Source organism: Aplidium turbinatum, chromosome 11 (genome assembly GCF_918807975.1).
Source record: "Aplidium turbinatum chromosome 11, kaAplTurb1.1, whole genome shotgun sequence".
Lineage (NCBI taxonomy): Eukaryota > Metazoa > Chordata > Ascidiacea > Aplousobranchia > Polyclinidae > Aplidium > Aplidium turbinatum.
In genome coordinates, this window is record NC_137482.1 from 5,896,382 (window position 1) to 5,922,930 (window position 26,549).

General features: G+C 37.7%; 2 protein-coding genes across 2 annotated transcripts; one reads left to right on the top strand and one right to left on the bottom strand.

Annotated features, from left to right (window-relative positions):
* The first annotated feature begins 230 nt into the window (after nucleotides 1–230).
* On the top strand, nucleotides 231–972 carry LOC145780132 (uncharacterized). Its single transcript, XM_082591841.1, has one exon. The coding sequence runs from the start codon at nucleotides 261–263 to the stop codon at nucleotides 720–722; it is 462 nt and encodes a 153-aa protein (XP_082447967.1). The 5' UTR covers nucleotides 231–260; the 3' UTR covers nucleotides 723–972.
* LOC145780131 (protein diaphanous homolog 2-like) lies at nucleotides 657–25,474 on the bottom strand. Its single transcript, XM_082591840.1, has 21 exons — nucleotides 25,376–25,474; nucleotides 24,875–24,982; nucleotides 22,564–22,709; nucleotides 21,595–21,739; nucleotides 21,124–21,254; nucleotides 20,505–20,787; nucleotides 20,096–20,214; nucleotides 19,681–19,797; nucleotides 19,375–19,452; nucleotides 19,100–19,205; nucleotides 18,846–18,971; nucleotides 18,248–18,764; nucleotides 17,212–17,405; nucleotides 16,576–16,712; nucleotides 16,367–16,469; nucleotides 15,705–15,846; nucleotides 14,749–14,873; nucleotides 13,817–13,981; nucleotides 13,266–13,404; nucleotides 12,821–12,919; nucleotides 657–3,564 (listed from the first exon to the last, which is right to left on the bottom strand). Exons 1-21 carry the CDS (start codon nucleotides 25,379–25,381, stop codon nucleotides 3,299–3,301), a joined length of 3,252 nt encoding a protein of 1,083 aa, XP_082447966.1. The 5' UTR covers nucleotides 25,382–25,474; the 3' UTR covers nucleotides 657–3,298.
* Nucleotides 25,475–26,549: the final 1,075 nt, after the last annotated feature.

A 26,549-nucleotide genomic window follows, 5' to 3' on the forward strand; every position in this document is an offset into this window, starting at 1 on the left:
GCATGGTACCTAACTTAAAATTTCTACATTTCATGAAATGATGAAACTTAACTACAGGCATATGCACTGTTTTTGTTGTTAACTGACGAGTTCATAGGTAAAACTTTGTAATAGATTTTGTCAGATCACTCTGCCAGTTCAAACAGCATCACAAGTCGATGTTCATTGCCTATTCTGTGTTATTAATACTTTTACAATAGCTTTTGACACTATCAATTTTTTTTAGATTTTTTTAAGCATTATATACTTAAAAACTAAATATGCCAAGGGCACGCCGAAGCGCTTCTCCTATTCGACGCCCAGCTCCAGAAAGGCGATCCTATTCCCCACCTCCGGCAACTAGTCGACAACCTGCTCCAGTTCGTCAACAACCAATGGCGATGCAAGCTCCTGCCAGTCAAGGACCCGGTCTCATGGGTCAGATGGCGGCCACTGCTGGTGGTGTTGCCATTGGCAGTGTCGTCGGTCATGGAGTATCAAATGCTCTATTTGGAGGAGGAGGAGGGAGTCAAACTGAAGCAGCTGCACCACCACCAGCGCAACAACCACCTCAGCAGCAATATGCTCCACAGCAACAACAACTTCAGCAACAGCCGCAGGTTTGTGGCTGGGAAATGCAACAATTTTTGAACTGTGCGCAAAATCAACAAGACATATCAATGTGCGAAGGATTTAATGACGCTCTGAAACAATGCAAGCGCAACAATGGCATGATGGCTTAATTAAAAAATTACAACCACTTTGTAGTATATTTTGAGTGCGACGTTTTGATTAATTTAATTGAGTGGTATTTGTGCTTTAACAGAAATCTTCGGATTGACAACGTAGCAATATTCTTTTCACATCCAATTTTTGGCTTAACTTAATGAAATAGGCTGATATGTGGTTGCCATCACCGGTATTCTTTTTGGGAGTGTTTTGCATACTGTTTACAATATACGTAACCTGAATTTATTACAAAATTGAACGAAACTCTGAGTAATCATACAGCAACATATCTTTGTGAAATGTATCTTCATATGGTCAGCTACGCTTGTGGACGTATCTCTACAGCTCAGCATAAGCTACAAGATGTCGTACGTTTAGTTTCTGACAACTCATGCAATATTCCAAGCGACTTCGCGGTTGAGTAATAACGATATATGTAAAACAATAACATCCTGCGAAAGCAAAGCGAACGTTTAGGGAACGTTCAAATATTACGTAACTCCTTCGAGGGGGAGGGGGTTCAAGCAAAACGTTACGTAACGCTTTCGAGTACGGAATGGTAGTTTTTTTGTGCTGAAATCGTAGTGAAAAAGCGTTATGGGAGGGGGGGTTGAAAAAAACGTTACGTTGGCGTTACATGGGGGAGGGGGGTCAAAAATTGGGGAAAAAAAGCGTTACATAATATTTGAACGTTCCCTTAATAGTTTTGTTGAGTTACAACGCATTGAAAATCAAAACTAAGGAATATATCTTGCTGAGTATATCGTAGTTACAATGCAACACTCTTGATTGTCACAAAATGATATAAAATATTATGAAGAATCAGAAGACGAGTCAAAACAATGTGTAAGTTTAAATACTAAGTAACGATTGAGCAAGAACACAATAAAACGCAATAAAATCAAGCTGGAATAAAAACGGAAACTTGGGCTATGCAAAATTGTACGTGTCAAAGTGACGTCATATTTTGGTGCTAACCCAGCCAGTAAAAAAGCCGTTTTACGATGCTCTTGCGGTTTAGGGCAACCTTAGGTGCCTGGGAATTAGATTAACCACGTTCTAGCAAGCGTTTGTGGTAAGATATTTGCTAGCAATAGTATCACGAGTAATGGTGTGAGATGATGAACAACTGCAGGCAGTGGGTTTAATGACATGGATATAAAACAATGAACAACATAGCCAAAGGTCAGGCACGATTAGACTTCGAATAATAAAATAGAAACACTGTTATTTTCACTTATAAAGATCACACATTGTATTACAATACGAACAGTGTACACTGTACGTGTACACTACTGTAGTCTGAAATTTCCAATTATTGTGAGTACGAAAAACATTGATAAGGTAAAACTGAAGCAAGTTGGATTTGCAATGCCATTATATGATGTACAAGTTGGCAACAGACGGCTATTGTTCGATATTTCAAATGCAGGTAGGAGGCTATACATAACTACTCAACATAGTTTTGAAGGCAAGGACCAGTTTAAGGTACAAAAATATCAATTTATTTCATTAAGAGCACCAACATTGATTTGTGTTTTGGATACGAGCAGCAACGATTTAATGGTCTCTCAGCTGAATGAAAGGACCTCACAAGTACGAAATTGTTTGTATCTTTACTTGCGTCATCTTAAACCCATAACAGTGTTGCCAGACGCCCACCGGTAAATTTCTCCAACACAACAAAGTATCCAATCCTATGCGTACTTTAACTTGAGGTGTCCACAAAATGGAGCTTTACATGCCGAGGATATGAAATTATGATCCTCTCATTTGGCAACACTGTTCACGGTCATTACAGAAGTAAAGAGAGAAACGTTACAAGCAGACAAAGTCCTAACTAGAAAAAAGGCTTATTTCTGACTTAATTTTACAAAAAGGCGGGAATAATGCATTATCGGTAACAAAAAAGAAAGAAAGCTGATCAGTCATTTTAACAAACATATCTAAGCATACAATTATTGTGTGAAAATAGAAATTTGATCGGTTTACAATTATAAAATAGAGCACATGATGACGTAACACAATGGTTAGGAGAGGAATAACTGTTATTTGTTCGACCAATTAAAACATAGGAAAAAAGATAGCTTGAGAAGTCAAACTCTTCCTTGGATTAACAAATCGCTCCAGAAAAGCGAATGCTATCTCCAGCTACTGACGGAACCCAGACTACAAATCACTCTTTTTTTACATTGATTCAAGACGTTGAAATAAATGTAAAAAAATGGTTGATTTTCCATCTGGGAAACAATCAAGTTCTTTTTTAACGACCGGAATACCTTCGTTGAAAAGTCAGCAGACAAAATTGACGCAACAACAATAAGGAGGTGTTGTTAACAAAGCGTATCAGTCATAATACTACTATGCATTTAAAAAATTAAATTACCATAACAAATACCAGAGCGAAGTTCATTCGTTGTAAAATTTAGTTCATAAAAAATAAGCTTAAAAGAAAAAAGCATTTCATTTTTCATAAACTTTAATGACATGTAGGGCAGGCCTAATGCAATAATTTTCCAGTACAGCCTGGCCAAACATTATTCAACAATCAAGAAAATTCCAGAATAACCGCAACTATAATGACTTAATATCAAACGACATTTAACTTAGAAAGCAAAGCCTCTGTGCTGGTGTTTTTGCGAGGCCTTCGTTGGTTGTAGAAGCTCGACTTTCCACTTGCTCTGGTGGCCTCCTCCATAGACGTGTATATTGTTCGCCCGTTCGAAGCTTTGAACGCCGGGGAGCTTCCAAAATCATCTGCAGTCATCGAATCCAGGGGACTCGCAGGAGACAGCGGAGATATTTGTCCAACTAAATGACGACGGGAGCGTGATCGTTCTATGGCTCGATGTTCGCCTGTAAATGGATTTTTTTTTGTGACGTTGTGAAAGTTAAATGAACGAACAATTTCGGTCTGAACATATACTTATAAAATAACTTGGCCTACTGGTAAAATGTTATTTTAAAAACGTTTCAAGATGCTTGGTGAAATTGTAACCACAGAGAAAAGACGGCGTTTACAACACTCATCCATGCAGTTATTAAGATGCATAAATATTCTCTGCAATATTTATATATACTTTTAAACACCATAACTTTCTCAGAAAATCAATCTCGTACAAACGCGGTATTCTCACTCAGCCGACTTAGTTTGCTTTTCTGTTGCATCAAGGCTATAGGGAAAGACAAAACTTTGTTATCTCAAATCATAACTCCAGTAAGATCATCTCTGCAAGCAGTTATTGTTTTGTTTCAGTTGTTAAAACACAAAAAAAGTTTGCAAGGGCGATTATATTGTTAATGACACTTTTATGACAAAGCTTGTCGTGACGATTTAAGTTGAGTCAAAATAAAAAGTTAAGATGTGAAAAGTAAAAGCAATAGGTGTATCAAACTGCAACGCAATATCAACGTAACCTACCATCAGAAAACCCAGTGACAACACATTGAGAAATGGATGAATACAATGTTACATAAGCTATGGTTCAGTTGACGTGGTGACTAAATATGGTGCAATATTTTGTTGTGAACTGAAATTTACTGAAACGTTGGGTCAGTCATTATGAAGGGTAGTCGAACGACAGATTTATTGGTGTTCCTGCAGTTTTAATGACGCGCTTATAAGCCACGGCCTTACTGAGCAGGTAGCCAAATCAGTCATACATTGCACTCAGTACTGTGTGGTGCATACAGTTTCAGTGCAGTTGCGTATAAAAGCAGAAAATTTGAACACTAATCGACACTTATATCATGCAGCTCGTTTTAATCCCCGCACGCCAACTGAAACAGAATTTGAAACGTCTCTACGACTTTTCAACTTGCAACGGTATTTGTAAAGTTGACAGTCGTATAAACGATAAGTTTTAAGGTGTAGTTGGGCAATGGACATATAATAAATGGCTTGAGAGCATCGTCACTTTAAAATATAACTAAAAAATCTTGCAAACATTATCGAAGCAACAATACACCTATGCGTGACAAGCCATGTTTTACAATTTGTAAAATTGAAAAATATATTTTGATTATGAAACTGGAGAGCATCACAAAAATGCCCCGAAGTTGCACCTTGAACTAGGTTCAGAAATTTAGGTAAACAACTCAAGCGAAGTCCAATATGGAGTAATTAATGCTAGTTATTGTCTTGCCTCACGTCTTAAAAGTTTTGTTGAGAAATATTAAATTGATAAAAGTTATGAGCTGAATTAGAAATATTTTAGCTTTGACAATGTACTATAGAAGTATAATAAAAATAGCCTTGTAACAAAATCAAAACTTTATCCTTCAGCAATGACTAGAGTTGCAAGTTGTAGGCAACATTGGGGAAAACATATCCAAATAACAATATTTTCATTTTTTAGAGTTTACCTAACTGATATAGTTTTCGTTACACGACATCTGGGCGAAACCCTCTTGGGCGAGACCATGTGGGCGACGATCCAAGTGAGCGACGGCCAAAGTGGGCGACGGTAGCGAAAGTTTAGCTGTTCGGAACCGGAATGGCCCGTTTCGGCGAGTCCGATTCGACTAGTCCGATTCGGCGAGAGCCTTTTTCGGCGAGTGCCCTATTCGGCGAGTTTTTGGAATTTTTAAAAGGAAATTATCGGGTACCGCCGCTTTTACATCGTTTTAACGTCGCTAAACGTTGAAATCGTGCAGAAAGGAATAAAAATATAATGTTTGAACTATTAAATTAACATTCGTCATGTCAGTTCAGTTATTTTTATTTTTGACCATCATATCAAAAACAATACACGTCAACATAGCAAAGGTAGAAGCGACAAAACGCGAACATGAAAACGTGCTTGAATTCGTCATGTCAGTTCAGTTGTTTTTATTTCCGATCATGATATCAAAAACAATTCACGTCAACTTAGCAAAGGTGTAGAAAAAGGTAGACGCGACAAAACGTGAACGTTAAAACGTGCTTGTGACCGAAGTAAGTTATTGAGTTGAAAGAAATTTGGCACGGTCGCAACACCTTTAGAAAAATTTAAGATATGAAGGCAAAATAAAACAAAGAAAATATTACAAAAAAAAAATCATGTTTATGTCTATAAGTTAGTACTTTTAAATAGTTAAAATGATTAGTTTGGATCAACAAATGTGTGGCCTACAGCTTGGATTGAAAGGAAATTATCGGGTACCGTAGCCTAGTTATCCCGACCAGCAAAAAATTTTTCAAGAACCCAGTTAGCCTAACAGTTCATTTTTACATTGTAGTAACAGATAACCAAATGTGCGGTCTATCGTTTTAACGTCGCTAAACGTTGAAATCGTGTAGAAAAGAGAACTTTGCTGACTAGGATACGTTGAAACTGAGAAACATTCACAGAAGCCCTACGATACGTTGCATTTTTAAGATAATGTATTCAGACGTTGAATCAATGTACAAATGAAATGTTATGCTAAATGGGTTCTTGGAACGAATCGCAGGGCTTCTGTGAATGTTTCTCAGCTTCAAAGTATCCCAGTCAGCAAAGTTCTCTTTTCTACAGGATTTCAACATTTGGCGACGTTAAAACGATGTAAAAACGGCAATTTTTGCTGGTCAGGATAACTAGGCTACGGTACCCGATAATTTCCTTTCAATCCAAGCTGTAGGCCACACATTTGTTGATCCAAACTAATCACTTTAACTATTCAAAAGTACTAACTTATAGACATAAACCTGATTTTTTTTTTTTTTGTAGCATTTTCTTTGTTTTATTTTCCCTTCATATCTTAAATTTTTCTGAAGGTGTTGCGACCGTGCCAAATTTCTTTCAACTCAATAACTTACTTCGGTCACAAGCACGTTTTAACGTTCACGTTTTGTCGCGTCTACCTTTTTCTACACCTTTGCTATGTTGACGTGTATTATTTTTGATATGATGGTCAAAAATAAAAATAACTGAACTGACATGACGAATTTTAATTTAATAGTTTAAACATTTTATTTTTATTCCTTTCTGCACGATTTCAACGTTTAGCGACGTTAAAACGATGTAAAAACGGCAATTATAATTAGGCTACGGTACCCGATAATTTCCTTTAAAAAACTCGCCGAATAGGGCACTCGCCGAATAGTAGCAGACCCGTTCGGAACGGTGGTGACCTCATTTACATACATAAATTCATAAAATCATTTACTGTAGTAATAGCTACAGATTTGCGTGTGGTTAGTACAACAAGCTGTGTCTTCTGTTACTAAACGTCAACTGATATTTATTAATCCAAATGCTCTAGACGCTGCGTAGGTCAATTCTATAGGTCACCAGCGTTCCGAACGGCTAAACGTTCGCTGCCGTCGCCCACATGTTTTCGCCCAGATGTTATGTACCGTATAATTTTACAGTCAGCAAAAGTTGCCTTATTCAAATGATGAAACCACGTAAAGCTGACAACTTTTGTAAGATGGCTCATTTGAAGTTGATCTGTGATATGAAACAAAATTCAGCCTGTGACGCATAATGAACATATAGCAAACAACAAGAGCAGAAATGCAAGTAATGTTAATACAAAGTAGGAATGTACTGGTGTAAAGATATATCTGCCCTTCTATATAATGATTAAATATAAGCAACATGGGACAACAATACGAACAAAAATACATGAGCAAAAAGTGATAAAATTCTCGTGCTGGCAAGAATTGAAATTGCACAATGATACACAAAAGTGACGAAATGTTGTGTTTGTATAAAGAATGTGGTCTGTGACGTGTTATACGAGATGGGTACTGAAATCAGACGAAAAAAATGCATTATAAATCGTTATTTAACAGAAATGAGCATCAAAGAGTGCAGACGTTGATAACCAACAAAATACCAGTCATTTTTTTCATGGCAACTTATTAACAATGATAAGTCACTTTAACATACAAGAACAGATAAAGAGCTTACAAATATAAAGTTTGGCCTAAAGTAGGCAATAGCTGTAAAGGCACAGTTCATCATTCTAAAGGTTTGAAAAGGCAAAAAAACGTAATGATTTCACATGTCCTTCATAAACTGAGAACAGTTATGCTTGATAGTAATTTCACTTCGTAGAGAATGTAAACTACAGAGAAGTAACACTGCATTCAAGGCGTAGTGTTGCCAATTGGGATTTTTAACATAATTACAAGAAAAGGCTAGAAACTATTGCGGCAGTTTGTTGTCAAAAGTCGAGGCAAACGCAAGAAACATCAGCGCTGGCAATATTAATGCGATCCAAGCTGACCTACACAAGATGGCAAACGATTTCCCAGCAAATAAAATTGTTTTTGTTATTTATACCTAACTCAACCAATTTCGCTCGCTGGATTTTCACTTAAACATGAAACACAAAAAGCAAGAGCTGTTTATAACGCGCAATAAAGGCACAATAATTTTCGCTGAATCAACATTAATCAAGTCGTTTAATAAGACATTCATTAACATAGAATAGTGCACATACAAAACTGATATGTTGCGCGTAACTTAAAGCAAACGAGTGGGCGCAACCAATTCAATGCAAACTTGGGAGATCGGAGCCCCGAAGCATGCGATAATGCAGAGGCTTGCTCCTGTCCCCTGTGTCTTGAGCCTCTTCCAATGAGTCTATGTAGATATCCGGAGGATGGTCGGATTGGTTCCCAGTAGAAAGAAGAGCGGTCTCAAGATCGTCGGCGGGTTGCACCACCAGGGCGGCGGTAGCGGTGTTCCCACGTGACCGCGAGCGGTTTCTGGTTACCATGGCTACCCCTGTTGGTTGCGTCAAGAATTAATCACAGTGATTGGCGTATTTGCAACTGCGTTTCGTTTTTTGTACCAGTCACTTGACATTAATTTTGGTTAAATTAATTGTCTTAACAAACAGTTAGAAATGGCCCACAAGCCAAACAGTGTACAATCACAAAATTGCGTTTCAATAAACTTTATCCTTAGAAAGTTAAAAATTCAAACATAGCAAAACTTTTTAGCAAAAAAAACTAGAAAAATAATTTCAATCAAGCAACAACAAATGATTCGCGCAACCCCATGCAGCAAGTCCATTCTTGTCATACATTATGACATAACATCGCATCCATGGGTGACATAACATCAAACAAAGTAATCAAAACAAAAACATGTTACGTGTTGCAGTCAGCTACTAAAACGGCCGTTTCCACACAAGGACAATTTTTGCCAACTGTAGAAGCAATTGGAGTCAACATAAACATGCAAATGATTCATTCAACTCGTTGTACTGTTCTTCAGTTTTGGATTGAACAATAACACAAAGCATCAAACTGGTAACCCATAAAAATGATAAACGTTAGCTTAAAAATGATACAATGTAACTAAAAATGTTAAAATTGCGTGCAATAACTGTTTGAAATAAAATAAAAACAAATGTTGTTGTTTCGAAACGAAATGTTGTCGTTTCGAAACGAAATGTTGTTGTTTCGAAACGAAATGTTGTTGTTTCGAAACGAAATGTTGTTGTTTCGAAACGAAATGTTGTCGTTTCGAAACGAAATGTTGTTGTTTCGAAACGAAATGTTGTTGTTTCGAAACGAAATGTTGTCGTTTCGAAACGAAATGTTGTCGTTTCGAAACGAAATGTTGTTGTTTCGAAACGAAATGTTGTCGTTTCGAAACGAAATGTTGTCGTTTCGAAACGAAATGTTGTCGTTTCGAAACGAAATGTTGTTGTTTCGAAACGAAATGTTGTCGTTTCGAAACGAAATGTTGTTGTTTCGAAACGAAATGTTGTTGTTTCGAAACGAAATGTTGTTGTTTCGAAACGAAATGTTGTTGTTTCGAAACGAAATGTTGTCGTTTCGAAACGAAATGTTGTCGTTTCGAAACGAAATGTTGTCGTTTCGAAACGAAATGTTGTTGTTTCGAAACGAAATGTTGTTGTTTCGAAACGAAATGTTGTCGTTTCGAAACGAAATGTTGTCGTTTCGAAACGAAATGTTGTCGTTTCGAAACGAAATGTTGTTGTTTCGAAACGAAATGTTGTTGTTTCGAAACGAAATGTTGTCGTTTCGAAACGAAATGTTGTCGTTTTGAAACGAAATGTTGTCGTTTCGAAACGAAATGTTGTCGTTTCGAAACGAAATGTTGTCGTTTCGAAACGAAATGTTGTTGTTTCGAAACGAAATGTTGTTGTTTCGAAACGAAATGTTGTCGTTTCGAAACGAAATGTTGTTGTTTCGAAACGAAATGTTGTTGTTTCGAAACGAAATGTTGTCGTTTCGAAACGAAATGTTGTTGCACTAAACACTGAAACATAAAAATCTTAAAACGCAAAAAGTGAACTTGGCCTTGCGACAAGATCTTCAAAAATATAGCAACTAGTAGAGCTGAGATTCACTCGAAGGAATATTTCGATAAAACCGTTTCGTTTTCTTACCAATCAAGTTTCTTAATGGGTTTCGTTTCATATGAAACGACGGTTTATGAAAGAAAGTTTGGTTTCATTTTGAGGAAAGAAAAATCGTCTTGAACAGTCCCAATAGACCATAACAACTAAATGGACACTGATGAATTAAACTGATGATTATATACAAAGATCATGAAGCACAGCGGAATAACTGACCAAGTTCCACAAGTCCACAAGCTGAACCACCAATTAACTTTTTAGCGAAATGAGACAGAGCTAATGAGTCATCTCTAGGTGACCCGTAATTTCTTAACGCTTTTTATTGCTTTTTGATCAAAAATACAAACATTTATTTTATAATCCTGGCAACATTAAACTCTTTCCAGTTTGCAAAGAAGTTTTGTTTCCAGTTTATCTAAAACCTAGTCACTAACTTGAGAACAGAACTTTCATTTTTCAGTAGAAAAAAAAAGTTTTTGTAACGTGAACAGGTTCAGTTTTTGGACAAGAGTTTATCATGAAGCGTCAAACTAATAAATAGCGACAAACAAAAACCTTGTACAATGACAACGAAGCAATGAAACAAAATGTGTGAAAGTTGCTACAACTGACGATGCAAGCAAATGCCGAGACAGCCAAATCAGTCATTTTACATCGACATTGCAAAACTGACTGATTTGATTGTTTGGGTAACACCAGTTATACGTAACCGATGTATAAGTTTTTTCTCTCGCTACGTTGAGGTTTGAGATTAATTTAAGACTTTAATCTTCGTAGCAAAAAAAAACGACAACACATCAATAGAAATCTCATAAAGGCAAAAAAACGCTCTCTTTTGATTGTCGGGGTTGCAAGTTATAAAATACAAAAGCTGCCTTTCCAGTCTTCCACCGGTCTAATGCCAACAATTCTTCTTGCGCAGTTGCAAAAAAATAAATAGGAGAAAAATAAACTTAACAAGCAAAGGAACAAATAAAATGAAAGCAAAGATCTGTAGTACGGCAATATATCACAAAGTTTCATGAAAAGCGTATTTTTCGTATACTGCATCAAAAACAAAAGGAAGACAAATTAATACCAAGCGTTCTTGTTGATGGTACACGGAAAAAATAGGCACCCTTGATACGATTGAACATCCCAGAGAGCAACCAAGGATATCTTGATAAAAAACTGTTAATGGGTTAGTTTTAACTGAAATCACTTTAGAACCGTATGAGAGTCACATCAGTCCATGCGTGCTACATCAAGATGTCCTTTCAAAATGGTGGTTGGCTTTTTCACATACCGTTTTCCTACCTCAATGTTATTTAGGTGAGCATTGTTGGAGTTAAACATGATACCGCGCTTATTGTGTTTAATGAAAGATTGTTACAGATTAGAACATAGAGGAGGCGTTTGTATTCCAACGGTGAAACGTTGGTAAGAACGGCATGCTGTTGTTACATCAAACCCACATGGAAAAGTTCTACCAATTTTGCATACCATCAAAACACGTTGATGGAATGCAAAATAGCGGAGTTTTCCAACTACCCAACGCATACCACGACGAGATTTCGATTCCTTTTTCCTTCCAATCTCTTGGTTTGCTGACATGGCATGCAGCATGGCAGGGGTGATGGTACGGTCGAGGGTACGAGATGAGCCCGCACTGACCCGTTTTGACGCCTCGTGTTGTTGGGCACGCCACTGGGCCATTGTCTGCCCTGGGCTCAACGTCCGACGCCCTTCATCTGGTTGTTTTAAATGTTTATATTGAAAAGCTATGTAAGATAGGTTGGTTTAAGCTGGGAGTTGTCTGTAGTTAGAGAATCCAGACCGGTTCAATTACATGTTTGAGTACAGAAGGTTTGATATTTGGGGCTAGTAGATCTTTCAAATTGCCCTGACTTTGGCTACATAGTATGGTGACTGCGAGCCCATTGCGTTTAAAATCCTTGAAAACTAAACTGAAGAAGTCGTATCAAAAAGTAAATCCAAAATGCAGATTCTAAACTCATGTTCAGCAAACGTTTCGAAAACTATAGTGTCTTCATCTTCAGTGCCATAAACGTGTCAAATCTCTGAAATTGTCGACATGGCATGCAGCATGAAGCAATGAAGCATACACACTTATAGCACTGAAGTTTTGGAAACGTTTGCTGAACATGAGTTAATTTAGTATCTTCATTTTGGGCTCTTTACTTTTTGAAAAAGTCGTTATTCAAAGTTAAGAATTACGCCCAAAGCGACTTGAAACGAATGCACGAATGCCAGTCTAGGTCTAATCAATGACCGAAAATGAAAACATATCATGACGCTATTTAAATCACATAAAAATACAATGAAAACTCATGCTTCAAAGAAAAAGTTTCGTTCCCGATACAAAATGCGTGAAAGGAACTTCAATGAATTTCAAGTCATAATTGTTTTAAAACAGCATGACTAATACTGATGAGATATTGATGGCTATTTACCGTCAGCTATCGGGGTTGTTGTGAAGCTGAATGTGCAACGTTAAATTGTAGTTGAGTAAATAACTTTCATATAATAATAGGCTATAATTTGCAGGCGTGTAATCAACTGTGATCTAAATCCTGCACAAAACAAAGCTGCATCTTTAAAAAAAACTTTATGACGTTTACACTTGCAATCGTATTTCAGTTGCAAAAAGAACAAAATTATTTTAAAGAAAATTAACAAAGTTTAAAATTTCATGATCACCAACTAACAAAAAAATTTACCGAGCTGCAAAGTAAAAGGAAAAAAAAAAACATCCCTGAGCAGCACATGTGAATTTTGCAATCAAGTCTTGCAGCTTTTTTACCTTTTTCCCTCGGAGTTCTTCTTCTACCTTCTTTTTTGAAAGCCTGTCCGGTTGAGAGAGCCTCCAACAAACTATCCATCACACCCTCCTGGTCCCCCTCTGAAAATGAAATAGCGTCAATGACTATTGGAGCAAACTTCAATGGCAAGTCCCCAAAATAACCTTTCAGGGATACACAAAACCCGTAAGCGGAAAAAGCGTGCAGTCCAACAAGAGTTCATCGTGATTGATTGGTACTGGGTCCCTCTATAGCTCTCAACCTAGGGGAACTAGATAGCATACAGTTGTATTTACGCTTTCGTTACGCAAAACAGCAATGGGAAGTTGAAACTACTACAATACTCCCTAACCAGACAGCAAAATCCGGCATTTTTACATTGATTCAACAGACGTTGAATCAATGAGAAAATGACTGATTTTGCTGTCTGGGTGATGCTCGACGTACCAGCATTGAGGTCAACGGCAGCCGGTTGCCTTCTTCTCTTTCGTTCCTCTTTTTCTCTATCTGCTCTCTCTTTGGCAAGCTTGGCTCTCTTTTGCTTCTCTTCCAGTTCACGCCTTCGTTGATTCTCTTTGACAGCATCCTGTCAATAAACAACACCAATTCCAGTGCAAGAAAATCGAAAAAACATTAGTTAGGCTATAAACAAACTCAATCCGTATCTTATGAAATTTAATGTTAATATTGAAAAGATCTATTCTGTTCTTGTATATTACTGTTAGTGATATGCTTCCTTGATGTAGGCATAAGTGTACACTGTACAAGCTAAACTATACTTGGTAGTGCAAAAGTTTATTACGTATAAACAAAGTGACATTTAGCAGTTACATGTGACGATATGGACCTTCTAACATTAGGCGCTCTGGCTTATGTTATTTTGAATTGTAATTCTAAAAAATAATAATTGATAAATATTTGTACATTTGCAAACAGTCTACATCTACAATAAAGGTAAAGCAAATATAAAAGGGCCTTGGGCACAAAAAATTCTTTACCAAGTAGTCTGTGCGAAAGATGTCCATTTCACCAAAGAAATCTTCCATATTTTTCTTCTTGGGATCAAAGCAATAATAAGTAGAGATCTTGCTGAACAGAGACTGCATTTGCTCAAACATCTCTTGAAGCAAGGTCAGTTCCTCCTTCGCTTTCTTGAAAAACTCGTAAGAATCGAATAAAACCGTCAAATTAAGGATAATAAACGTTAACTACAGAACAATAATATGATAGTCAAAGTTAGTTTCCTACTTAGTTATTGTTGCGGGTGATAATGAAAAAAGTGTGTTCTTGTTACACTTTGTCCAGCCATCAATTTGGAGCAGTATTGTTTAACTGGATTGAACTACCCGAACAGTGCCGAGTAACCATTGTTCGGTCTAACTACCGAGGTCATGAAAACCAAGCCTCAGAGCACAACATATCACATTGTCGTGCTGATGCTTGCTTGATGCTTGAGCTACGCAGCCCTCATCAATGAACATACAGAAAGGGCACTATATGTTGCATGTGGTAGAATAGCACCAGCCGATAGCAAGAACGGAAACGCTAGTCTGGGGTATCAAGCAAGCCTACCATACAAACGAGAGTAAGAGAAGCAAGCTTCTTTAGGATATGTTTTCATAAACAACTACGCCTACGCTGCGATATCTAAAATCAATCTACAAGCACTGTATGTAAGAGAGTGGGAACAACTCCGCAATATTACATTAAATATAGTGCATTGTGAAAGCAATTGGTGCAGAATAGCTGTGTTATACGTGGCGTAACAGAAACTTTGCATGTGGTAGCTATACTCTGGCAGAAAATCAGTCGTTTTTCACATTGAATCAACGTCTGCAGACGTTGATTCAATGTGAAAAAGGACTAATTTGTTGTCTGGGTATGATGATCATTACATAATACATAAGCAATCAAGCATTGCAAAGGATATCGACAACACCGAAGAAAGTCTGTCCAGCGGATGCTTCTTTTTGGAAAACACTTCAATGTCTTTCTTAATGTTTTTCAAGGTAACTTCTATAGATTTGATATTCTTGTTCAATTGGTCTTCAGAAACTGCAAATAACAATATGAATGAAAACGGCGTGCATTTCAGGCGTACTGATAAAACTCCACTTCAAATTGTACTTGTTAGAAAAACAATCGTTTTCTATTTTCTATTAAATAGTAACTTTACCTTGCAACTTTCTATATGTATAAAGTGACGTTTTTGAAACCATAGCAACTGTGCAATCGCTGTACATTGTACACATATGCAAAAACAGGTTTATGTGGTTTGTCGTGAGAATTGCTCAGGAAACTCTAAGTTGAACCTTCGCAAGCAATCGATTTCGCCAAGTTGTTGCTATCACCAGGTTTAAACCTGATTATAGGAATTTCGTTTAAGTGAAAAGAAAAGCGAAGAAACGATTACACTATCTACCTTCATAGAAGACATTTAGGTCAAAGATAGTCCAATACTCAGTTACTAAGCTTCGGGGAATAAGATAAGGTTCATTATAGTAAGCCTTCGACACTAACGAGAGTAGGGTGACCAGTTCCTTTCTCTCGGCCGCCTTTCTTTCAGCAATTACGTCTACCTAACCCTGACAGCAAAATTTGACATTTTTAAATTGATTCAACGTCTGCGGACGTTGAATCAATGTAAAAATGGCGAATTTTGCTGTCAGGGATTTTATACACCCTGGGGGAGGTGAGCGTGTTTATTAACAACCAGCTTAAGCCGGGTATCGAACCAGGCTCGCATAATTGGGAAGCCAACGCCTTATCCGCTGCGTCAGCATCTGCCGAAGACCTTCTAAGCCTCAGGTTGACTCTCCAATGACTCAGCTGCATGAAATCATGCCAGTAAAAACAATCGTCAACGATGAAAACGTAACATTGTACCTCTGGCTGCCTTCGGAATGTGCTTGAAATCGTCGATGAAGCCGCGAACATCGCTGTATCGCTTGTCCTTCTGACCGTCTATCATATCAGCCAGGAACATTATCATTGTTTCCGTGTTCATTGTGTCTTTCGTATCTTTCAGCTGAAAGTTTAAACAGCGTATGTAAAATCATGCAAAAAGGTTCTAGTGAAAAAAAACACAAAGCAAATGATGATGTTGCCAATTAGGCAAATAACTCCGATATTAGTATGGCATATTTCAAACAGCATGACAGAAGAAAAAAAAAAACAGTTTATAGGCGTCTTTTCAACTTTATCAGATTGATTGAATGAATCTTTATCCTCGGACTAAGAAAGCTTCTTTGAGAGTTTAATCCTGGCGGTTTCGCATACTTGTAGAGCATCGAACCAATAATTAATTAATCAGTCAAAATTATTGAGAACGTGTCATAAAGTAACTTTCTAAAGGAAAAGTTATATTGAAATGTGGATAAAACAAATTGAGAAAACGACACAACCACTTGCATATCAGCCATCAAACAATTCCCATGAGCAAAGTTGTAGACTAGGATCTCGTAAGAATAAATCCTTGATTTGAAATGATTGTTCTACCTAGTTAGATGATGTAACAATCGTATTCGGTCGTCATAAAGTTATTTTACCTTGGTTAAATAACTGATGTCAAAGCCAAAAGTCTGTGCATTTCTGGAGCCAGAATTCATGTAATTTCCAACCATTAGGACCAACTCAAGAAACCTATTGAACCTGAATAAAAAAATCTCTTATTATCTTCCGAGGTTGACCTTTGCTGCGTGCACCAACATTTGAAAAGTCATGTGAAAAGTGTTACTGGTCTTGCAAATGCACTCACTTTTTACTTTTCAAAATATCTTGCATTGCTGCTGTGGCTGAAACGATCCCAGGTTTAATGTCGCCGACGTATTCATCAAACTGTCGCATGAACTTGATGTGTCCTAACCTTGTGTTCACTTTACTGATCTCATTCATCTACGAAAATATATAAAGAAGGTTTGGTTGGCTAAAAAAATTTAGTCTTGCTGCCCAAGTGCAATTGTTAGTTTTTATATTATTTAAAGTTCTTTATGGCGACGGAAAATTCAACTCGACCAGCAAAAGTCCCCTTTTTCCATCGACGGTTTATGTATTGTCCATTTGAAGAGTGCTAATGATTGCGATGTAAAAAGAGCGGCTTTTGCTAGTTGAAAAGACCAATCGCTTGTCAGCAATCCTTGAGCTAGCTTTTACCCCCAGGGTGAAGATATAGATGGTGTGAAAGGAAAGGCGCGAAATTCAATTTTTGTAATTTTTTAAGTTATTTTTTTATTAGTGTACAGTACATTATGAAATGATTCCGGAAACTATTAACCGAGTGCATTGTCTTACTGAACGACTGAGAAGCCGTCACTGATCCACTTTGCAAAGACCACAAAACACGGCCACAGACTCATACTACCGCATTTCCACAATGAAATAAACGCTCACTTACGGTGCAGAGAAACTGTTCGGCAAGAGACAGGTCGTCATAGTGTTTCTTGAACTCTTTCATCGCATTGATGATCTCCTGGTCAGGCAGCTGCTTCAGTAAATTGTTCACCAGCGATTCCGTCAGCTCGTCATCAATTTTTAAAATGATTTCTTTTAGTTCAGTATGAGACATCTTCAAAGTGCCAAGGAAGATGGCTGAAATGAATTGAAAGATGGATGAAAAGATGGTTGAAATGAATTAAAACTTCCAGCAATGTTGGAAGTTTTTACGTAATTTAACGTGGAAAGTAACCTCTCACACATATTCGCCAATCTTTAAAATAATGTGTGTTTCACTTTTTCTTGCCTTCAACCGCACTGCAGTATTTAACTTTGTAAATTTTATTTTGTATGTTATTTGCTCTGAGGATGCGCATTGTCATGGCGCGCAAAACGTCAGTGAAGCAATAAATCAACCTGTTTGTCGTTGTTTTTACTTTCACTTTCATCTGATGAACGTTGCAACTAGTGCTAGAAACTGGAAAGTTCAAACAAATACATTGCAAGGACAGAATAGAAAGTCTATTCGGCAAATCAGTTTTTTTTTTGCATTCAGACGTTATTTCAACGTAAAAAATTAATCTGCTTGCTTGGAATGAATCCAACACTGCTATAATTTGATCTGTTCGCTATATCTAGCACGGAGATCGCTCTTCAATGAATATGGAAGCTTTGATGACAGATGACTTCCTCAGAAGAAATGCATCCAAAATATAGAGTAGATGGAACATACAGTATTATAGCAGCAGATGTTACCGTTAAAAACAAAGACGTATCAAAACAAATTTTGGTAATTTCAAACCATCTTTCACCACACACAATTCCTTCCTCATGCATATCGTCAATAATGACGTAGTGACTGGGTGAATGAAATGTCTTGTTTTTGACAATTTTGAATTTTTTTGTATGCTACAAAATATATTATACTCACATGCACCACGCAATTAGTGTAACTATTTGCATTTTTTTAGAACTGACTTAAAACTAAATCCACTCACACAAATTTTGTGCCGATTTCGTATCGAGAACTTTCAATTCTTTAACTTTCTTTTGCTGTTTGTCTGTAGCTTCTGCAGTCACTTTCTTTGCCACCTTCTTTTGACCGAAAGTTGCCATTAGGCGAGTGAACAAGTCGTGACTTTCATATTTCTCATCATTGCATTTGACCCAAAATGAATTGTCCGTGATGAGATTCGGTTTCAACTGGACCCAGTTGAGTCTCTTCATCATTGTGTCCGGATTGAAGGATTTCTTCTGGGACATTCCAGGAGGCAACTGGGATGTCATCATCGTCGGAGGAGGAGGAGCGCCACCAAACGCGGGTGGGGGAGGTGGTCCACTACCAGGGGGCGGTGGGGGAGGGGGAGCCCCACCAATTGGAGGGGGCGGCGGTGGCGGCGGTCCTCCACTAGGTGGGGGAGGAGGCGGAGGGGGTGGAGGTGCGCTACCTTGTGGTTCCGTAACATCTGTGGATCCACCGACAGTGGGAAGAATAGTCCCGGGTGGAAGAGCACCCTAAAAATGTCAACATTTAACGATTCTTCATGTAACTATAGTAATTGTGCACAAAGTAAATGGCAAATAGTTTTCGCATACCCCTTTTTGAAGAGTGCTTATAATTGCATCTTGCTGCTGCAGCTTCTTTTCTATTTCAATCAATTCGTTGGTCTTTTTGTTCAGCTTTAATTCTGCCTCCTGTCTCGCTATCAGCTCTTGGTCCAGCTGAATGATTAAAGCAATGATAAATTCAACATTTCAACACAAGAACCACTACTACCTTAAAAGCCTGCACACATTTTCTGAAAACTTGTAGTTATCATTAATAGGAAAAGGAATTTAAAGCAAATTACCTGCTTTTGACTTTCCATGGCCTTGTACTCACATTCTTCAACCTTGGCTTTGTCTACCAGCTGATCGATCAAAGGTTCAACGTCCACCTGAAATCTCTTCCTGTAACTGAAAAATAACGACGAGTTCATCCAGCAATGCTCTAAGTTATACAGAAAGACACAAAAAAATGTAGCGGTTGGCGATCTAGTTGTTCTTAGTAATGGATTGCGACAAAGATTTATTTGTACGCATGCCACATCCCAAAGAATCGTTGACTGCGATATGTGCGTTGTACCTGAAATCAGGATCCATGCCGCTTTTATGGAGGATGATTTGGGAAACGCATTCTTCTATTAGCCTGTAGTATTGTGGCCTGCAAAGCACAAGATGAGTCAATTCAGAACATGAATCACTAATTTAAAGCCTTTGTAAATTGAAGCTCTGTAGTCTGTAAGCAATCAATACAACATCTGTAGTCAGCCCAACATAAAATAGTTCTTTCCAATGGTGACTTAATCACAAATGGCTGCAAATAGTTTTTCAAACATTCAAAATAAGAAACGTGTGGTATTCAACAACAGCTGTACGTAGGTAACACTACCTGGCCCATTCATCGTCCCGAATGCTGAGCAGGTGCTGTAGAATTGAAAGGAAGAACGGTTCGCTTGCTGTGCCGGTCAGCGAGTTGGTCAGAACGTCGAAAATATCAGGGAAATCCGTGATAAGAACAGAAACATGGTTAAGAGAAACTTCCAAAGTAGATGTGACACAACGAAAGCAGAGTATCCACCAGACTAGACTTTTTGCGTTGCATTTCGTTAAAAAAGGCGAACTGATTAAACACCGATTGAGAAATTTTAAAATTTTCTTCAAAATTGCCATCTAACACAATACTAAAAAGAAGACAAGCATAACAAACAAAAGAAGCTTTAAAATGCATAAAGCTTTAAGAAAGCTTGCGAAGGCGTGATAAAACACACGCAATGCCACCGCAAGCTTAAAACCAAAAAGGATATTCAAATTCTTGTTTGACGTCATAATATCGGCCGACTAGTTCCTCAAAGTCGCCATCACGGTGTTCTTCAAAGACTCGGACTTGAATTTGAAGTTCGTCGTTCTGACTTTTCTTCAAATCCTGTGGACAACGATACAAACTTTGGATCACAAAACAGATAAGCAATGCAACTCTACACACATGCGCGCAAATTTATTGTCGTCTCAATGCATGCTATCTTTGAACTTAATGCGTTCCAGTGGAAGAAAAAAAAATTCAGAGTGAAATGTGCTGCAAAAAGAGATATAGCCATCTGACAAATTTTTTTTTTTTTGTTGTATTAATTCAAGCAATAAAACAGATTTAAGTAATTTCCAAAGACCTTTGTGTTTTACGCACACGCTATATATGCCAGTTTGAATAATACAAACCTCCAGTATGTGAATGAGTCCAGCTCTCATGATCTCGTTTCGAAGATGCATCCGAAAATCCAGCTCATCAGGGGTGCAAACAAGGACATTAACAAGTTGAAGGCAGGCCACCCGCAACTGGGGCCACATTTCTCCTCCTCTTAGGCCCTCGATAATGGAATCAAAACGAGTGGGGCCTACTGGCAAGACAGCATGGGTCCTCTGTTCTTCGGTGTAAGCATGCTGTTGCTTCAGCAGCGAGTTTTCGTGGCAAATTGTGAAAGCTTCCAGAACTTTATCGTGGCTATTGAAAACAACATGTCAATTTACAATCAGCACAAATATAATTAGACATGAAAAGTTTATTTGCTTCACACAAAGCAGCTCAGTGGAGTTGGGAAAGATTACAGCGTATATGAAGTTGCTCTCGCTCCTTGTAGAGTTGCCGTCGAGTATTGTTTGTCAAACCTCACAGCCTCAAGACAAACCATTAACTTTTAAGTTGGAATAGTTCAACAGTCAACATAAAACTGAACAACCATAAGTGCAAAGTAAAGTTTCAAAATTTGAAACGAATGCAAGCCAGGGAGTTGATACAATTGCAACAAAATTGAGCTGTCCTTAGACACTCGTCACTAACCCATCTTCAAGCAAGCAAACAGCTGCTACCAGCTTCACGGTGTCTGTCATCATGATTTTATTTTTTGGATCAATAGCTCGGCACAACGTTACAATCCCGTATTCCTTGTCGAACATGTCCCGGATGCCGTACTGGAATACAGGAAGGTATAACAATGTAGCTATCGTTTTCGCATGTCAAGCAGTTATGTTAGAAAGCACAAAGCAATATGCTTGTAAGATTCAAAAAAAATTCATTCTGCTTTAAATATGGTTAGGTTCAGTGGTCCTTTAAGCAGGAAAACTGCACTTATGTAGTAGTCCAGTAGTCCTCTACTTATGCAGCTAAATAACCGAAAGATAGACGGGTACGGTAAGTAACTAAGTATCATTAAATAAATACTGCACAACCATCAGTATCCTTTTGTTTCAGGTGATTTCTACACGATCTGCCGTTGCAAAAAAAACATTTCACACGCAATGGACATCATACCTTATTATTCATGAAAGCCTTCATGCACCGAATGATCTCATGTTTGATCTTGCTGTCAATGTCTGAGTTTCGTTCATGATCGTAAATATCGTTGAGAATACGAAGAAGTATATCGAGACCTTCTCTACCAAAGTTTTGAACCCAGCTGAAAATAACAAAGCATTAGAGTAGGAGAATGATGAAGCAATATTCAACAGTTGGCAAGAGTCATTTGTTTCTACAAGCCAATCATTGCATTATGCAAGCAAGAAAAGCTGCAACACTTAACTGATATGGTGAGTGTACTAAAAAACAAGACTGTTTAGTACGGTATAGAGTAGACTATATAATATTCAAATCAAAGAACAACTCAAGCACAAAGTATGCTTAAATGTATTCTATGTCAATCATGAAGAAAAATCATTCCAAACAACAAAACAATGAGGTTTAGCTGATGCTGATGAAAATTGCAAATACACAGCTCTGAAAAATTCAATCTCAAATTAACATGAAGTTAATATAAGCCTGCAATAAAGTGTAGGGTGAAGTAGGTTTACAAAACAATGCACAGCGAAGTGCAGGAATGCTTCAAGATTGAAACCGTTTATGGGCTGACAGCCAGCACCTAGTTATGCCAGGTTGAGTTTGTGATGAAGCAATAAATCACAATCATCTCGCGCAGCTAACTGCAAGTATAAAATAAATTAGCCATTTCTATCCATTTCCACCTCACACATCCCAGACAGCAAATCAGTCGATTTTAACATTGATTCAACGTCTGCAGACGTTGAATCAATGTAAAAAACGTCTGATGTGTATGTTGTCTGCAGACGTTGAACTTGAATCAATGTAAATAACCACTGTTTTGCTGACTGAGTTCTGTCTGTTATAAATTTGCAGTTATTTTTAACCATTTTTTAGGTTTTGTCATAATCAGAAGAGTGTTTTAAAGAGAAATCAATTATTCTTTGATCTTATGAACGAGGTTACCTGAGCGGGTTACTGTTGAGGGAAACTCGCAAGGATTCGAGAACTTGTAAAAGTTGTCTGTTGCTTTCGCCACGATAAGCTCCCTCTTTCCTCACAAGGTGTTGAAGATTGAAGACAAATTGTTGAGGGGTCTTTGCCTGCTCCCCCTGTAGCACAATCAAACAAATATAAAAGTTATTAGATTTTGATACTTTCACACAAGCTTAAGCTTGAAAGCACTACCAAAACAAAATAAATATAGACAGCCCAAAAAAGGTATGAAAAAGACGGGTGTCTTAACGTGCTTGGTTCACTAACGCAACATTGTTTTTCGGTTAATTTATGAAGTAAAAATAACCAAAGCATGATCTGAGGTTTCGCACTGACACAGAACAGAACACTATCAAAATGCTGGTTGTTTGCAATCATACTATTGATTAATATTATTGATTAATATTATTCTCATAGCTGAATATCAAGAATCAAATGTAAACTTTCCAAATAAGCCCAAATGTCAATTGATGAAGCTAACTGGTTTCAAGTATCATATATCGATTGTCATATACCATACGCTAACTAGTTTGAGGTCAGGCAGTTCAAAAGCCATTAAATGGCAATTTTAGATTATAATCGTGATCCCAAAAGTATATATAGTTCATATTACACGTTAAGGCAATTTGGAGAGCCAAATAGCAACGCGATAAATGAATGCGCAATACTTTCAAAATCAAAGTAAGGCGAGACTGTCAGCTGAAAACTTCAAGTAGCAAGATAAAATTGTCTTTCCAGCCACACAAACAGGCATGTAGTGGTAGGCAGGAAGCAAAAGGTAATTGTAAAGCACTTCCTTCACATGCCTTGCGCATGTCAGGTCAATGATATAAAAGACGGAATAAAACGTGCTGAAATATCGCATGACTATGCAACGCACAAAATAAGACGTTCGTTTTAACGAGAACATTTGTGCAGTGCTGCTTCAATAAATGGTCAGAATTAGCTGCAGCACGCATGAGATAACATGCCATATCATATATATATATACACCATGATGTCATTTACTAAGTTAGATGTTAAGCAAGCACTCCTGGCACGTAAAGTCTGAAGTGATGTTATAAAAAAATTATACTTCTGAATATTCAAATTCCATGAATGAAAAAAAGTTAATAATGGCCAGTTTTTCAGTTTAGCTATACCGGTACTTTACAGGCTATGCAATTAATAACCTACAAAAATATATATATACTGTAAAATACATAAAAATCCACTCAATCAGTCCATTGACAGTGTTGATCATTATTCATTAAATTGTCGCGCTTGTTTGATATTGCAAGCTAAGCTTGATATGTGTGGTATGTGTAGAGCACTCTATAGGCACCTTGTTAACCCCTGGTAAGACAGCCTGCTATGTGTAGCATTATAAGAGTTAAAAGGTTATTGTTAAGTGTGTTAATTTCTCATTTTGAATGGAAATGACATTGAATGACATTTGAATAACCATGACAATCCCTTACATCAGGGGTTAACAAGGTGCCTATAGAGAGTGCTCTACACATACCACACATATCAAACTTAGCTTGCAATATCAAACAGGGTCTGCTACTATTCGGTGAGTCCGATCCGGTGAGAGCCTTTTCGGTGAGAGCCTTTTTCGGTGAGAGCCCTATTCGGTGATTTTTTTGAATTTTTTTTGAAAATTATCGGGTATCGTAGCCTAATTATCATTGCGCTTTTACATCGTTTTAACGTCGCTAAACGTTGAAATAAGACCCTAACCCCAACCCCTAACCACTAACCCTTAACCCCTAACCACAACCCTAACCCTTACCCCTAACCCTTACCCCTAACCCTTACCCCTTACCCCTAACCCTTACCCCTAACCCTTACCCCTAACCCTTACCCCTAACCCTTACCCCTAACCCTTACCCCTAACCCTTACCCCTAACCCTTACCCCTAACCCCTAACCCTTAACCACTAACCCTTAACCACTAACCCCTAATCACTAACCCTTACCCCCTAACCCTATAACGGCAATGATAATTAGGCTACGGTACCCAATAATTTAAAAAAAAAATCACCGAATAGGGCTCTCACCGAAAAAGGCTCTCACCGAATAGGGAACTCACCGAAACGGGCCATTTCGGTCTTACTACAGGTTAACCTACTGTAAAATACCTTTATTACATACCGGCATCGACGATATAACATATACCGGTAGTATAAAGTATGAGCATCAACTGCATACTGATATTAGTGATATATATTTACGTATATACATAACTTGAAAAAAAAATAATAACTGCAAAATCAGATCGAAATAAAATCATTAATTACTTTGACCATTGCTGTTTTGTTCAACCACTGCACCACCATATCCCTCTTTAAGCGAAGATCTTTGCTGCGAAGTGGTTCCTTTCTGTCTTCTGCCAAATTCATATCATCCTGAGACACACGAAGCAAAAATAACTTGAATCTAGTTATTTCGTATGAAAATCTGTGATGAAAGTAAAGCTACTCAGAGCAGTGCTTATGATTTAATTTTATTCTTTGTCTTTATGAAAATTATTTTGCTATTCCCACTAATATGTTCAATTGCATGATGCATTTCACCTAATTGTTAAAATAAAAATAAACTACAGTATATCTGCTTCACAAAAATGATCTTAAAATAAAATATCCAACAACTGACAACTTCATATGCACAACAAAACAACTTTTATAAGAAATAATCGCATTGCTAACATTCAGGATATGCTTGCATGGTCGTAAACATCTTACACCAATAAAAACAAAGACTTGCAAAATTTTATTCTAAAGATACATGTTGATACATACCAGCATTTTCTCAAACAAAGTGAGAATTTCATGTTCTGATAATTTTGATGCCACGGCATCGGGCCAGAGAAGGGGAGGATTGTCATCCTCTCCTAAGCCTTGCCCACCAGGTCGTCTCAATGGCTTTTTCCCTTTTGCATTGGTTGATGTAAATCGATCCAGCTAGTAAATATAAAATTTGCAAACCACTTTACATTACGTATATAAAAACTGTTCTCATGCCAATAAAGTTGTTTTGTTGTTTTATCCATGAGTTTGAATGAAATATTTTATTTTTATATCAAGTGAACTTTGCAACAAAACAGTTGGCAACGCTGTTAGTTTAAGTTCCGTTCTTTAATTGTTTAAAATGACCAACTTTGCCCTTGACAGTAAACATGCTTTAAAAAAAACTAATCACATTACCACCACCAAGGTGATGCCAATTGAGGTATGGTACCCTTTCAGAACATCTGATATACATTATACTCAGAAGTGGGCACCCGCTACTTTTAAAGTAGCGCGCTACCCGCTACCGCTACTTAGGCCAAAGTAGTGCGCGCTACCGCTACCTGCTACCAATTTACAATAGTAGCGTGCTACCCGCTACCGCTACTCGGGCCAAAGTAGTGCGCGCTACCGCTACTTCTTCCGCTACTTTTGTCTAAAATGACACTAGGAAACACTCAAGTCCCTAGTGACGCAAAAATGACCTTGAAAACGAATGTTATCATTTGTTTACGCTGTCATTTTAACGTCGTTATAGAAAACACATTCTAAGGGAAATTTATTGTTACGCATCTGTCAAAAACACGAGCATTTCAAAATGAGAGTCTCTAAGTCCTGCCTGCTTTCGCTTAAGCACATCTTTTCCAACAGAGAAAAGTCTCTCCACCGCAGCACTGGAAGGAATGGGGGTGTTGTATTTAATGAACAGGTATGTTTTAACTCGGTATTCGAAAAGCTCAAGGACTTGCTCCTGTCCGTAAAAAAGGCGTCCACAATTGCTGCTTCCTTCTGCACCGACGTTTCACGGAATGGCGCCAACACACTAAAAAATTCATCCTCGGAGTCGTGGCTGGTGTTGGTGTCACTCTTCTCGGTAACAACCTGGCTTGCTGTCTCCCGCAACAGTTGACGCAACAACCGAAACTTTGCAACCAAACCGATTATATAGCTGCTTGACCACGCTCAA